Raw genomic sequence first — 14,180 nt, 5'->3', positions numbered from 1 at the left:
ATTTTGTCACTGGGGAGGATCTGAGTGATTAATGACCTCCTGGGTAAATTGAAAGCTCAATAACAAAAGAACCAGTTTCTATCATACTGTAAATCTCAATCCCAGCATAATTAAATCACAGATACATCCTTGTTATAATGTTATATTTGTTATAATACAGGTAAGTTATCCATGCACAGTGCATCTCAATGTACACAGGAATTTATTGCTCATGCATATTCATTATACAAACAGGTAAGTGGGTGCATGCAAAAAAATTAGACTCTTTCCTCCTTCCAGTTTTCCCTCCTTCCACTATTCACAGCTTTTTTATGTTTATGGTTATTTAGTAGATAAGACATTCTTAGTGGCATCTCAACATCGGTGCAAGAAGGAAGTTTTGAATGACACAACCTTCCTACTAGTTTTATTACAGGTAGTTTAATGTAGCAGCTGCCAATATTGAAAAACTTCGATCTAATAAACCCTTTTTCAGACGTTAGTTATACATAGGCTTCTCCATTTCTCTGTTCTTCTTCATTTTTATAATGGTGATGTTTCACAATATCTTGCTGAGCTAAAACAGATCTTAGGTTAAATTCTTAGAAGTGCCTACTGTTCTACTGACTTTAAGAGGATATATGTTCTTCGGTACCATGAGTACTTTTGAAAATACTGCCTTTCAACTTCCTTTTGAATACTACCCTTATTTGAAACAGATTCCAGGAAATTATATCCCAGCAGTTTTCCAAGCTTTAACTAACATTGACAACCCTTTAAAAAATCCTTGCTTGACGCCTTAGGATTTCAAGTCAGTCCCTCAGTGCCTCCACTCTAGAGAAAGACTATATTGAAGAGCTCTCAGAAGGTCAGACCTTGTTCCAATGAAATTTCTGCATAGTTATCATGGATTTTGCTCTGAAGGAGAGCAGGCTTCATGGAGGTTCCCAAAGTCTCTGGCAAAGACAATAGGAGGAGGCCAGGATCACTTCACAAAGCAAGATGATAAAAGGCCTTTTGCTGCTTCACAGAAATTTCAAAAGACCAGTAATGTATAATCTATTATTTTCCCAATTCCTATTAAGCTGGAAGGGTTTCTGACCACAGAAATCTTTCAATTATTCTTTTGGTTTTGCCATCCATTGCTGTAGCATGGGTATAAGCAAGTTACTGGGGGAAAACATAAAACCTAAACACTTATAAGCAAGCAATAATTTTTGATCTCCAACTCATAATTAATGAACACAAGTTTGTTTTAAAATGAAAAAATCAAGGTTAGATGGAAGATTGCATGAATATTATGGTTTTGATAGACTTCAGGTATAATAAAACAACAAGAAAAACATTCCTTAATATGCTAATGAAAAGACAACACTGTAAGAAGGTGGTAACACTGTTGACCCCCATGGGTGGATCTGGTCTCAGATTGCAAAGAAACGGGCAAATGATGACTAGGCATCTGATGTTAGATGCGGCTTTGAAAAGCGGATTTTTAAATGCTATTCAGCAACACAATACTTGCCTTGAAAAATGTAGGCTCTCAGTTTTTCTGGCACCTGGGAGAAGTTGCTTTGTTCACATTTTTAAATTAAGATGGTACAATACCAGCCAGCCATTTTGACCATGTGTTTCAATGTAAGAGAAGGGCATAGACAACCTCTGAATTTTATTTAAGGCCTTCTTTCATTGTTTATCTACTCAAGCCAGTAAGTAAAAAAAAAAAAAAATCACCTTGGTCCATAATGCAACAGTGCCTTTACAGAAATTTAAGAAGCCTGGGAAGACTGAATACCATAATTCCCTCTAATTTTGAAAATGATGACTGCTGAATGTTTTGTGAGGGTAAAAGTGTAATTGGTTATAGATCAATAAGTAATTTCATTCAAAAGGAACTCTTCTGTTCCTGAAAGTAGAGAGATTCTTAAATCAAAATCAAACTAATACATTAACAAAGTTGAGACTAATATAAACAACAAAATTTTATACTGCCCTAGTTATGTTTATCTCAACTGATCATTTATTTATGTTGCCATAAAAATCCAGATGCTTTCAATTTTGATTGCTAGTTATTTGCTTTAAGGCAGCTGAAATTACTTTTTTACACTTCCTAGCTTGACAATCTTGCTTTCTGCTTAAGATTTATCATCACAAAGTAATGGTGAAATCAGAGGATAAATTCTAGTATTAACGATAAGTGCAGTCAATTGTGATACACTGTAATTCCCCCAGCAGATTCCAGATTAAATCTTCCAGGATTAACATATCTTCCTCTGACATTGCTAAATCCAGTTTTATGTAATTAGATTGTAGTAAACTGCTATATCTGTACAGGTATCATGGTATGATTTTTAATTGAAAAGCCATACCAAGTAGCACTGTATAAAGTAAAAGGCATTTGAGAACGTCTGAGAGCCTGTACAGTATTGTATGCCATAAACCATTATCATTTAGTTCAATATTGACCCTTAAAGGTTAATTAACAAACGGATGTATTTACATTAGAATAAAATAAATTTTAAAAACCACAATGATAAGAAGAAATTCCATGCATTTGTTAATAATACTTACGATATGCAGCTCTAAATAATCTCCGAGCCCAGTAGAACTGTCCACTCGTACCAACACAGCTTCTTTTTGAACAGTACTAAACCCTATTGCCAGTCTGTCCGCACGAGTGCTTGGCCGATCATTAGGAGGCCATGTGTAAGTGATTTGTCCACCACCTTTGCTAAAGATGTATGTTGTTCCCGCTGTAAAACAGAAATAAAGATAATTAGCTCACTTGCACCAATGCAAACCCCCATGGAAATCATATGCTCTACAAAAATCAAGATGTTCTCATATAGCAAATGGATTCATAGAAAAAAACTACTATATTTCAACATGAAGGGGTCTTTATCACTGAAAATTTTGCAGCACACGAAATATTAGTGCTTTTTATACAGTGCAATCAACACAGAATATAACATAATTGCATATGCAGCGACTTAAAATACCATAGCTCTGATTCAGAAATGCATATCTATTCAAGACAGTTCTTAAGCATATGCTTGAAGAACATGTTTCTGTGATGTGCAGAACAGGGATGAGTTGAACCAAATGCTTTCCCAAACTGGGCCTGTGTGGAGAAGAAATCAAGTAATTCCAGCTGCCTCATGACTGACAAAAAAATGCAGCTCCTTATTTACACAATGAACATGATATGTACTATATGATGTGTCATCATGCCCAGCGAAGCAAGATGTTAACAAATACATTCAGATATGACTTTTATGGATCTGAGGTTTATCAGCTTGTGACAGATGGGGATAACAAATGGAAACATACTTTACTTGTCATGTCAGGACAAAAAGATGCCAGTCTACCATCTAAGTAAGCAATGGTTTATTTGCATAAAGCTCAATGTATAACTTCTAAGAATGGAAATCTTTGTGCATTGTATCCAGTGTGCACTTAGAAAATCTATAATCCATTTTAAACTAGTGTGGTAATTTAAAACTATTTAGCACTCAGGTGCTTGACTTCATCACCAACATATTTCATCTGAACTAAAATAACAACATATCCAGACATTTTCCATTTAAAACTTGTATCCTAACAACAGCATATAGAATGCAAATTGTGCATGTAATCGATCTTTCATTTGTTAAGACACTACAAGCTGTCCACTTCTTTTCTATGAAGTTAGGTCAAAGCTTAGGCAGACATGTCAACACATTGTAAATACAGATGTCCAGTTTTACTAGCTGTTCTAAGCTGGCTCATTGTGTGGCTACACTCAATTTTACCAAATGTAATTCAGTTTATTCCACTCAATACTCTCACTACATACTTCCCATGTCCACGTAAGGAGATAGCACATCATAACATAATTTTAATTTTCTTACTTTTTTTCAAGATTGACCAAAAATGCTGTCAGCATACAAAAGGATCTAAAATCCCTTGAACTTTTAGACTTTAAAGCCAAAACAAGAAGAGCTGTATAGTTACACCACTAATTCAACTTCCAGAAGTCTCAAAATCTTAGTCTACTTCCTTTACGAAATTACATACCTACTCATTCGTTTGTTCCAGTGCGATCAATTTGTAATATTTTGTGCACAGTGCATAGCACTTAAAAAACTGTAAAGCTCGTTTTATATCAACACACTTGCAGGATTGCACTGCGCTTCAAATATATCTCTTGGCTTTTCTCTTGATGGCAAAATACCAACCTGCATGTGTTTTAGGAAAACTTGTCTACTTTCTTTAGCAAAGACAAACACAATAACAGACCTGGTATCTAAGGTTTCACTTACACTCCAAGTGAAATCAGAGTTTATCGTCATTGTAAAGAGTTGTTCAAGAGCAGTGAAGATAGAGACTGTGCCTTACAAAAGCTTGCTAATGGGCATGGGCAAATGGTGTCTAGTTTAGGAATGTGTGTGACAAAAACCTAATCTCCTGCTCTCCCACCCTTGCTTTCCTCAAATATGGTGCTGCCAACTGCACAATAATCTGTTGCATGCTATTCAGTAACGATAGTTGAATCTCCAGTTCCAGTACACCCTAAAACAAAGATACATGAGACAGGTAATATCACTCTTCACGGTCCCCAGGTTCTCTTCTTTGCTGATAGTGTTGACTTCAAATCTTGAGCCAATTGAGGAGTGACAGAATTTGGACCTTCGTACGGTGTATGTCATATTGGTCTCTGTAGTGAAAGGATTTACTCTGTGTTGATGAAAAACTGAGGGCTTGATCCAAAGCTCATTAAAAACAATGACAGCCTTTCTGTTGACTTCATAAAATATTGTGTCAGGTCATGAATGAGGTTCTTACAAGTAACAAAAATGAGAAGGTTAAGAAAAAACAACTCCCTACACCTCAATGTCACAGATGAAACTGTTAGAATAGTAAATAAGATTTAAGTGGGAGAGCATAATTCTCCTTTTCTTGGTTGTAAGAGATCTAGTTACCCAATACAGAAGACAAAGAAAAAGCCTGCCTGGTGATGTTGGAGTCATACTGAATACAATGACCCAGAAGTAAGTCTCCAGGACTGAACAATGAAAGACTCTGTTTTTCTTATTCAGAGTGAATCTTTGTCACACTTTTTTGCTAAATACTGTCCTTCAAACAAACCAATGAAGAGCAATTCGTTCCATACTGCTGCTGCATTGAAGTCAAGGTCAATGTCAGTAGGGCTGGATAAAACTAGCTGTAAATCTTAAACTATGTAGAATCCACATCAAAGTTAAAAACTTATCTTTTATCCATGATAACACGTGGCTTATGTTTTTTTATAGCAAAGCTTTCTCTTCTTTGTAACTGTCCATTTTGTAGCTCTTCGAACTAATGGTGAGCCTGCTAACGGGCTAATTAGTCCATGCTTATGAATACAGATCTGCCTCTCTCTAAGCTGTACAGGGAGTCACGTTCTTTGAATTTTCTGTATTAATTGTGAAAAAAATGGGTCGGAAGTCATTTGAGAATAGGTCCTCTAGTGTTTATATTTCAGGAAAGACAAATATAATAATGTAAAATTTATTACTCTGGGATTGATCTCAGCTTATGGTCCAACCTCCCATTAACTATTAAATCTAGCAGTTGTTCGAAACCACCCTGCTTCCTATCAGTTTTGGCTACATTAAGAAACAACAGAGGAAGCCTAATTCACTTGCTCCATAAAGGCTTTTATGATCTCTGACAAACCTTCTAACGTCTCTGCCATTCTTTCAGAACATTGTCACTAAACCCCAGTCATCTTCATTCTCTCTTTTAGCTTATGGCATTGGGTTGTTTGGGGTTTGTCATCTCAAAAGAATTGAAGACAGCAGAATTAGAATGTCAAGAATAGCAATGCCATCAGCACAGTACTTATAAGTAGGCAAGTTTGTAACATGCCAGTTATATCTCTCAGCCACAGAATTTACTGCATAATTCTTTATGCGCCCATGCATCTACACAATGTTTAGGAAGAATGGCCATACAGCTCTTTGAAATTCTCAACCATGAAAGCATGGTTCCTATTGTAACAAACTGCCAGTGGTCAAGACACAGTAATGTTTTTTAATGGCCTGGGTCTCTGAAGTCCTGCTTGTTCGCAAAATTCATCTTTATGAAATAGTGCATTAATTTCAGCACAGCCTGGCAGCAACTCAAGGACATCTGCTTACCTGTACAGTATTAGCCAGACAAATATTTGGTTTAGCACCCATTTACTGAATCTATTACTGTGTATGACTGCAAAGCTTTTCAATATTTGTTGCTCTGAAGTCACATCTGATGCAGTTTAATAGTTTGCTCAAATCAACAACAAATCAACAGCTTTCTACCTTCCTTGTGTTCATCCCAATTTTGTGTTTAAGGTATATTGCACTGAAGGGTAATATACATAATTCCCTTTTTCCCATATAATGTTAGTAACTTAATGTTTATTTTCAACATTCACATCAGGTCTCAGATTCTGATTTAAGTGAAAGCAATGCTTGATTGAGCTCTGGACCCCAATGAACTATGATTCAATCACAGTTTATAGCTGGAAAACTAAAGAGTGAAACCTGTAAACTTCAATAATGAAAATTATTAGCTGCCCTTTCATTAACAGTAAAGCAATTTTTAACTATTATAAAAATATGAAGGGTAAGCATTGCTGGTTATAACGAGAAATTACCCAAGAATGTAATTTTATTTCTTCTGTATGTTATCAGTAATTTACTTCGTTCTGGACTAGAATGTGAACTCTCTTATTCCCACTGGTAAGTAATTACTTGCATTGATAAACCTGCTGAATCCAGTAAGACTATTTGTGCAGGCTGCTATTAATTACCAAGAGTGAAGAACTTACAACATCTATATTATCTACATATATAAAAATTTGCACAAGTATCTATATGGTGGCATTAATCACACTTGCTATGTTCAGGGGAGCATATAAATCTCCACTAATACTTCTTTTTATATTTTCATCTATGTATTTTCATCCTGCCCAACTGAGGTTCCGGAAAGGTACACAAATTTCTGTACGTAGATTTGTACAGATTTTCCAAGGTAAGTAAAGAAAGGAATGCTTCAAGTCTGAAACATGGTATGCCAGGGGGAGGGAGGGTGGTGTTTCAAAATAATCAGTTTGGTGGATTAAAAAACAACTCTTCCATATGTTTCTTCTTGGACTGTAATATGTTATTAATTACTTACACAGAACAGAGGATATATGCCACAGGGCAGAGGTGAGGAGGGGATGGTCATTAGGGTTAACCATGGGAATGAGATTGGAAAGGCTGCTGGAAGAAGTATTTCAAACTAAAGATCAGATTCAACTGAACACTTCCTGAAGGCATCCTGGTCCACCCTCTCCCGCTAGTCCGAGCAGGAGCCTGAATATGGATTGTAACTGCTTTACTGCAACAATGATATCAGGTTTCTCTAAGCACAGTCTCTTTAACAGCAGAAGAGGTGTGTTGGATGGAGAAGGAGAAGATTTTCCAATAGATCATTGCCTGTGGCTCTCCAAAAATCTTGAGCCATAGGGGTAAGGGTGGAGAAATGTCTCATTTTCTAGCCAGGTTCCTCTCAGACTCATAGATAATAGGGTCTAGGATTATATTTATGATGTTCCTTTGACAACACTCTGCTTGGCAAACCTTAAAGGGTCATAGTCTTCCTGGAATTTGAACACCATTCAAAGCAATTTCTAGTTAGATCCTTAAACCAATCTGACTACTTGCTCTAACTATGACTGTCACTAGCAGTCTTATCATGCCAGTACATTTATCAACTGTAAGATCACAAATCGCATAGCATAATTCCTTAGTAATGCCATTACCTCATTCACTGATCTTCCATTCTACAAGAGTAACTCACTGACCAAACCAGCATTGACAAAGACCGTTGCTGGGTTTTGTTATTAATACCTTCATTAATTATATCATCTTGCCATTTCGGGTATAATGCCAATGAAAATAAAGAGAACAGAAAATTTCTGTCTGCCTACTGTCAGCCTTCTGCAGCACCCACATTTCACTATGCTACAGCTAAAGTCTAAAATTAAATTTTTCTGTAAAAGAAACTGAAGCCACGTTACATTTACAGTGGCTGCTGCTAGCTGAATCTCCAAACTTCCAACACTATCTATGATACTACTGGCATCTGTACTCTCCGCATAGGTTAATACTGTGCTGGTTGTAATCTAGAACTGGATCCTGTTTCATAGCACAAGACATGTCTTAAAAGTTATGGTCAAGAATTTCGTTTCATCCAGACAATAACTAGATGAATATGGCCTCAACCAGCTCAATCATCAGCTGAACCATTCATTAAAATGAGCCAACAAAGCAGTATCCCCAGTATATAAAAGATGCCGAAACAGAAGAACCTTCAGCTCGCTGATGCCGTCTGCTGCCTCTTCCAGTTTATCTATCAACCAGTCGATGCCAGTATTAAACAGGTAGAGATAGGACACAGCCTTCCATACTCCTTGATAAACAGAAACCACGCTATTAATTCAAACACAACTTTACATTGTATTATAGGACTTCTCTTCCCAAGCCACCAGAGCGACCCTGGTTTGCTTTGTCAGAGCTTACAAGGCTTTTCATGACACTATATCCAAGTTTTCACGGAGTTCTATAAAACAGTGCTGTGCATAGTTTATTATATTCAGCTATCCCCAAGAGCTGTCTCCAGGTAAAGGTCTAGGCGATAATAGAACAACACAGTCTCAAGTCAAGCCGAGCATCCTGGCCTTTGCAATGACATTTACTGCAGATTCAAGGCAGTAATACAGAAGCAAAGTTTTTTCTTCAGACCACAAGAGTTGCTACAGGTAGCTTAATCAGCTCAGCACCACGTTCCGTCTCCAAACACACACACATGCATGTGCACAAAACAAAAACCAAATAAAACAAAACAGAAAACCAGAAACCACGCCTTTCTTAGTCCTTGTTTCCTCCAGTCTTTGCAACAGTATTTGTACAGTACCATGACCTGGTAAATGCTTTGTAGGTGGCCCAATAGCATTCTCACTTGTCTAAAGTGGTCCCTAGGGTCTTCTCATAATTTGACTTTCTGGAAACAGGCTCTTGACAAAAAGGAGTGCTAGGTCTGACACTGGTCACTGGCTCCACCGACAAATGTGCACCTCCACCTCTGGCTTCAGCCACTTGGACTGAAGCATGGTTTGATTCCAGTTAATTCTCTGTATTTGCTGAGAACTCAGTGGAACACTTCTCCATGAACTAGGTCACATCATATCTCTCCCAGTAATGCACGAGATAAATACTTTTTCCATGTGGAGATACTGCCAAACTTATTTAAGACCTTTTAAATGTTAAAGGTACTATACAGATACAAACCCCCCTTGTTTCTGTCTTTTTGCTTTATATCTCACGTTTATATTTTACACTGCATGCCATAATAAAGTGGGGGAAAAAAACCTCCATTCCAATTCCAATTGCTCTTGCAATTTTAATTCGCTGGTTTCAAATGTGAACATATCCACTGTCTTTGCTCATCCTCCAATAACTTTTCAATCTAATAGTCAAGTTTAGCCGAATTTGAGAGAGGGGTAGGCAGAAATGTCAAACAAAACTTTCTCTTAGCAGTTTAATGAAAATCAATGACTGTGTAAAAGAGAAATAAGTAGAGCTCAAGACCTACACTTTTTGATTGGCAATAGCCTGTAAGGCACTTGGTAGCTGTATATTGGTGGCCCAGTTAATACACTCAGTGTGCTACACTAACCAGATAATGGTGCCACACATCTGAAGTGTCATCAGGAGCTCTGGGGGGAAAAAATCGAACAGAACCTATTGGATTCTTTCAATAAGAGAGAGTAGGATTTGGGAAACAAGGCACCATTCCATAAAAAATCAGGATTCATTATTTTTGCTGCTTTTGGAAAAAAATGTTCATATTTCAAGCCAAAATATTCTTATCTACAAAGAGAATATCTAGCTTATTGATTTTAATAGGGTCACTAAGGGACAAACAACTAAAACTTGTGAGTAATGATGGCTCAACAGATATGTATGCCTGTAAAGGACAACTCTTATGCAGCTTAGCATCAGTATTACAAGTTAGCACCATTCTTACCATCATAAATGACATAGATGATTAAGATAAAAGTTTCACAGAATTTAAAGGATTTTCCAACTAGAGTGATTCTGATATCTTTACTCAAATCAAGTAGCATCTTACATCTCGAATGATCCCATTGATTTAGATTAGATCACTTAACTGGCATAAAGTATTACGTGGTTTGAGTAGGCACATCAAACTAAGAGCTTTCAATTGTGTTTAAAATGAATGTAATTTTGAGAAGGACCTTAGCCAAGCAAGAACTAGCTGAAAGGACTCCTAAGAGAATGTAGAAATTAGAGTACCTGTTCATCTGACTTATTAAAAAAATGTGAGTTGATTTACTGAATGTCAATAGGCTTGATAGTATTTAGGCACTGCTTCTGTAAAATTATTTTGATTATATTTGAAATGTCCACAGAAAAAAGTTCTGAAGTTTGTTGATCTCATTAGCGTGTTCATTTATAAAAAAAACAATTATTTGTTTTATGAAAGGGTACAGTCTTTCTAATGCAAATCTGGCACAGACTGGTAAAAGAAAATTATTATTCATCTCCAGAATCTCTCAGTTTAAAAATTTTACTGGCTGCCTATTACTTATCCTTTTTCCAGTATGGATGGCTGTTCAAAATGAATTTAGAAAATTTCTGTATGAAATGTAAGGCAAGTAATTCCCCATTATTGCCTTGCACCTTCATGTAATGTAGATGGTCAGAAAATCAGGTATTTCTGAAATCCAAGCCTGCTTTTAATGTCATACTGCAGTCAACATAAAACGTTTTAATCCATTTTAACTGTATTAAAGGTAACAAAGATACAATGTGTCTGCTTCTGAAAGCTTGCCAAAAAGTCAGGTGGAAATTAAAACTCAAAATTCTATAAATAAGGGAAATTTTTATTCCTTCTACAATTTTGCCAACATGGAGTTAAAGATACATTTCTTGAACAGTGTCTAGAGAAGTGGAGATTGTGTTGTTGGGAAACAAATATGAGAAGGCAATGGGATGAGAAATCTTTCCAGACAAACAGAATGTAAGGGCATTATCAGACTGAAATTAGTAAACTCAAGTACTCTTGAAGACAATAGGACTGTTCTGGTCCCCACACTCCTTACGTTAGGAAATGTCATGACCCTATACTTCAATTTAAATACTGTTACATTAAGTTCTATTAAAATAAATGGACTTTACATGCACTGATTTGCTACTTACGGCTTACTAGTTTGCCAAAGTACAAAATGAATGCAGTTAAGGGGCTGGTTAGGTGAACGGATTTGTAACAGGATGCAGAAACTAGGACATTAGCTCAAATACTACGCAGGTTGATAGAGACCAAATGTTGTTACCATCTGTTGGTGGCCTATGTGAAATCATTCAGTGATTGCAGACCAGGGACCTTACAAACTCAATAGATACCTGGCAAAAGTTAGAAATTCTGTAAGCCAAGTAACTTGAGTTGTTAGAGTTTCCAAGCTTGCTGACTCAACTGGGAGACCTCTAAGTTGAAGACAAACTGCTTATGCACCAGGATCTGAACATCTCCTACCAAAGCAGCTCTGCACAGATGTGCATATAGGCCAAAAAAACAGTAGAAGAAAATCCAAACTTAAATTTCCTCTCTATAGGCCCATCAAAAGGCAATGTACTTTTCAAGGAAATAATATAATTTTTTAAAAACTCATTATTTCATGCAGACCAGAGTGCCTGAAGTTATGTTTTTATTCAAGACCTATAGTGGTATCCTGATTCTCAGAAGTGTTACAGCATTTCTGGAAACCTTTAAAAATCAAACCCCTATTCTTTAAATAAAGACACAAATATATTAAATAGCTAGCCTTAAGTTATTTTATTATGTTAAAAATGGACAGGACGGCGGCTGCAAATGTCTAGCATGCTTCTAGGCTGAAGTCTTTGTTTCTTATTGGCTTCCTTACTAATACAATACTCCAGCTATCCTACCTTGCATTAACTTAGTTATTTTTAAGTGACATTTATATTATCTTCCTTGCTAAATTGAGTATCTCATAATTTACTCTTGAGATCCTGAAATACTTACAGAGCTCTCAAAAGTAGTAAAAACTTGTCTTAGAAGAAATGTATAACATGCTGAAAGTAAGAGCACTGCTGACTGCACGCCTGTTAAATTCACTGAAACATGATACAAGCACAACAATGATGTCAGATGCTGGACTAAGATAATATGCTACTATTACTTGCAGCAGAAAGATGGTACTGGCAACACTGCAACTCACAGAGTTTGCTGAAAATAGCAAGTTGTATTATGGACAACGTACAATGAAGTTTGTTATTGTTTGTAAAGGTAATCAAGATAAGAAGTTCTGTGGCATACGTGCTCTCCTACTAATTACTCAATTACTAATAGTTAACATACAAAATACGATTGTGGTAGCATTTCTGAACATTTTAAAGTAGACATACATGGGCTATAGCTGAAGAAAAACAGAAGAGCATAGTTTCTTAGAGATGTTACATCTTGAAATGCAAAAATAGCAACCATTCTTCTCCTAACAAAAATGAAATGAAAGGTATTAAAACTTTGGAAAAACAGAGAGCTTAAGCCTCCCTGAAGCACATGGATCCACCACTGAAGCAGCTGTTCAGTTGCTAGATGCGTCTCAAAGGCAGATCTGGCAAAGGAAAGGACTAATGAACAGGCTACATATTAACTGCAGTCTTGTAGCATTGTATTGTCTTGCTAACTCCAAGCATGAGCAAGCCCAAAAATTAATGACATTTAATTTCATTTGATGCACAGAGTGTATAACTGGTTTTTAAAATCCTCAAATTTTAAAACCAAAGCTAGTCTTCATTGTTATTACATGTACTCAAACCTCAGAGAAGTATCAGGTAAAAGGGGAATATGATGTGAAAATATCTGGTTGGCTGGCTCAAGGGAAGCCCAACAATAAGAACCAGCAAGCAGCTACAAATGATACTCTGTCTGGAAAGATTTCCCAGTCGTTTTCCCAAGGATAGATTTTGGAACATCAATGTTTACTTACGTTATCAAATTTGCACATGAAACAAAGAGTGTTTAACAGGGGTACAGAGATCCAGCTGTATTGGAATCTTTAAGGTTATTAGACCATTATAATAACAGCTAACAGGCCAGCCAGGTTGGGCCAATTTATTTCCTTCCTACTTCTTTCTGTTCTACTACATAATAGATTTCCAATTGTGGTCTGGCACAAAAATGCTACATGCCTTGTCATTATGATAATTGCTATCATTCTTCTTTGGAAAGTCCTTATGCTGTTGTTTGTAAGCAACAATTCACTGCCAGCTTCATAGGATAAAGAGCTGCAGTGAAAAATACGCATCTTATGGTTTTCACTGTTTTACATAGTCAAGTAATTAGGGAGCATGGTTTAACCATTGGATTCCACAACAGTGTTTGGAAAGAACCTGACAAAACATTTTTGGGGTGTAAGCTGTTCATTCGTCTCAACAGGGACTCACTCAAGTGTCAACGCTGACACTTCATTATGCCAGTACTATTAGCTATGACTTAGTTCACCTGTGTATGCAAGAAAGGTGAGCAGTTAATCACCCTCTGAAGACTGACCCAGACTAATTGAAGCAGTGATTTTGTGTAGACCCTTCACTTCCAAAAGTCTGGCTGTATGAAATTATGATTGTTTTTATTTTTCTGAAGTGAAGATCAGTCTTCAACTATTTGGGAAGCCTTACTTTGATACAGCACTTTATAGTAACGTACACAAAGATGTTAAAAACCCTTCAAAATGATAAGTAATACCAATGCATGTAAAAAAATTATTCTGTGCAGAAATGTGCTCAGAGAGAACCTATTTTTCAATAAGCATTCATCTAAGTTTGCTAAAATAAACACAAACAGGACATTTCCCAAGAAAAGAAGGGAAAACCAATTACTCAAATACACTAAAAACCAGTCTTGCAGACTCAGCTAAGGCATACTAACTTAGAATTTTTGAGGATTCCTGCACTACAATATTTCTTTCAGATTCACATAAAGCATTTCTAGAAATGTTTCTCCATCTCACACAAAGAGTAAATCAATTGAAGACACCCAAATATTAAAGAAGTTATTATATGCTATTTGACTTGAAATTTGTTAAATTAAATTTTACAAGTCATAAGGGA

General features: G+C 36.4%; 1 protein-coding gene across 28 annotated transcripts in view; it reads right to left on the bottom strand.

Moving 5' to 3' along the window:
* NRXN1 (neurexin 1) overlaps nucleotides 1-14,180 on the bottom strand; it is a 726,997-nt gene that overhangs the window by 217,664 nt on the left and 495,153 nt on the right. For all 28 annotated transcript variants that reach the window (XM_075088626.1, XM_075088628.1, XM_075088629.1 and 25 more), the window contains one exon: nucleotides 2,548-2,729. In XM_075088626.1, coding sequence (XP_074944727.1) covers nucleotides 2,548-2,729 — 182 coding nt within the window. The remainder of the gene's footprint in view (nucleotides 1-2,547; nucleotides 2,730-14,180) is intronic.

The sequence above is a fragment of the Phalacrocorax aristotelis genome, chromosome 3, assembly GCF_949628215.1.
Source record: "Phalacrocorax aristotelis chromosome 3, bGulAri2.1, whole genome shotgun sequence".
In the NCBI taxonomy this organism is placed as follows: Eukaryota; Metazoa; Chordata; class Aves; order Suliformes; family Phalacrocoracidae; genus Phalacrocorax; species Phalacrocorax aristotelis.
The sequence above is the reverse complement of the archived record's forward strand: the minus strand, read 5'-3'. Positions and strand labels throughout refer to the sequence as shown.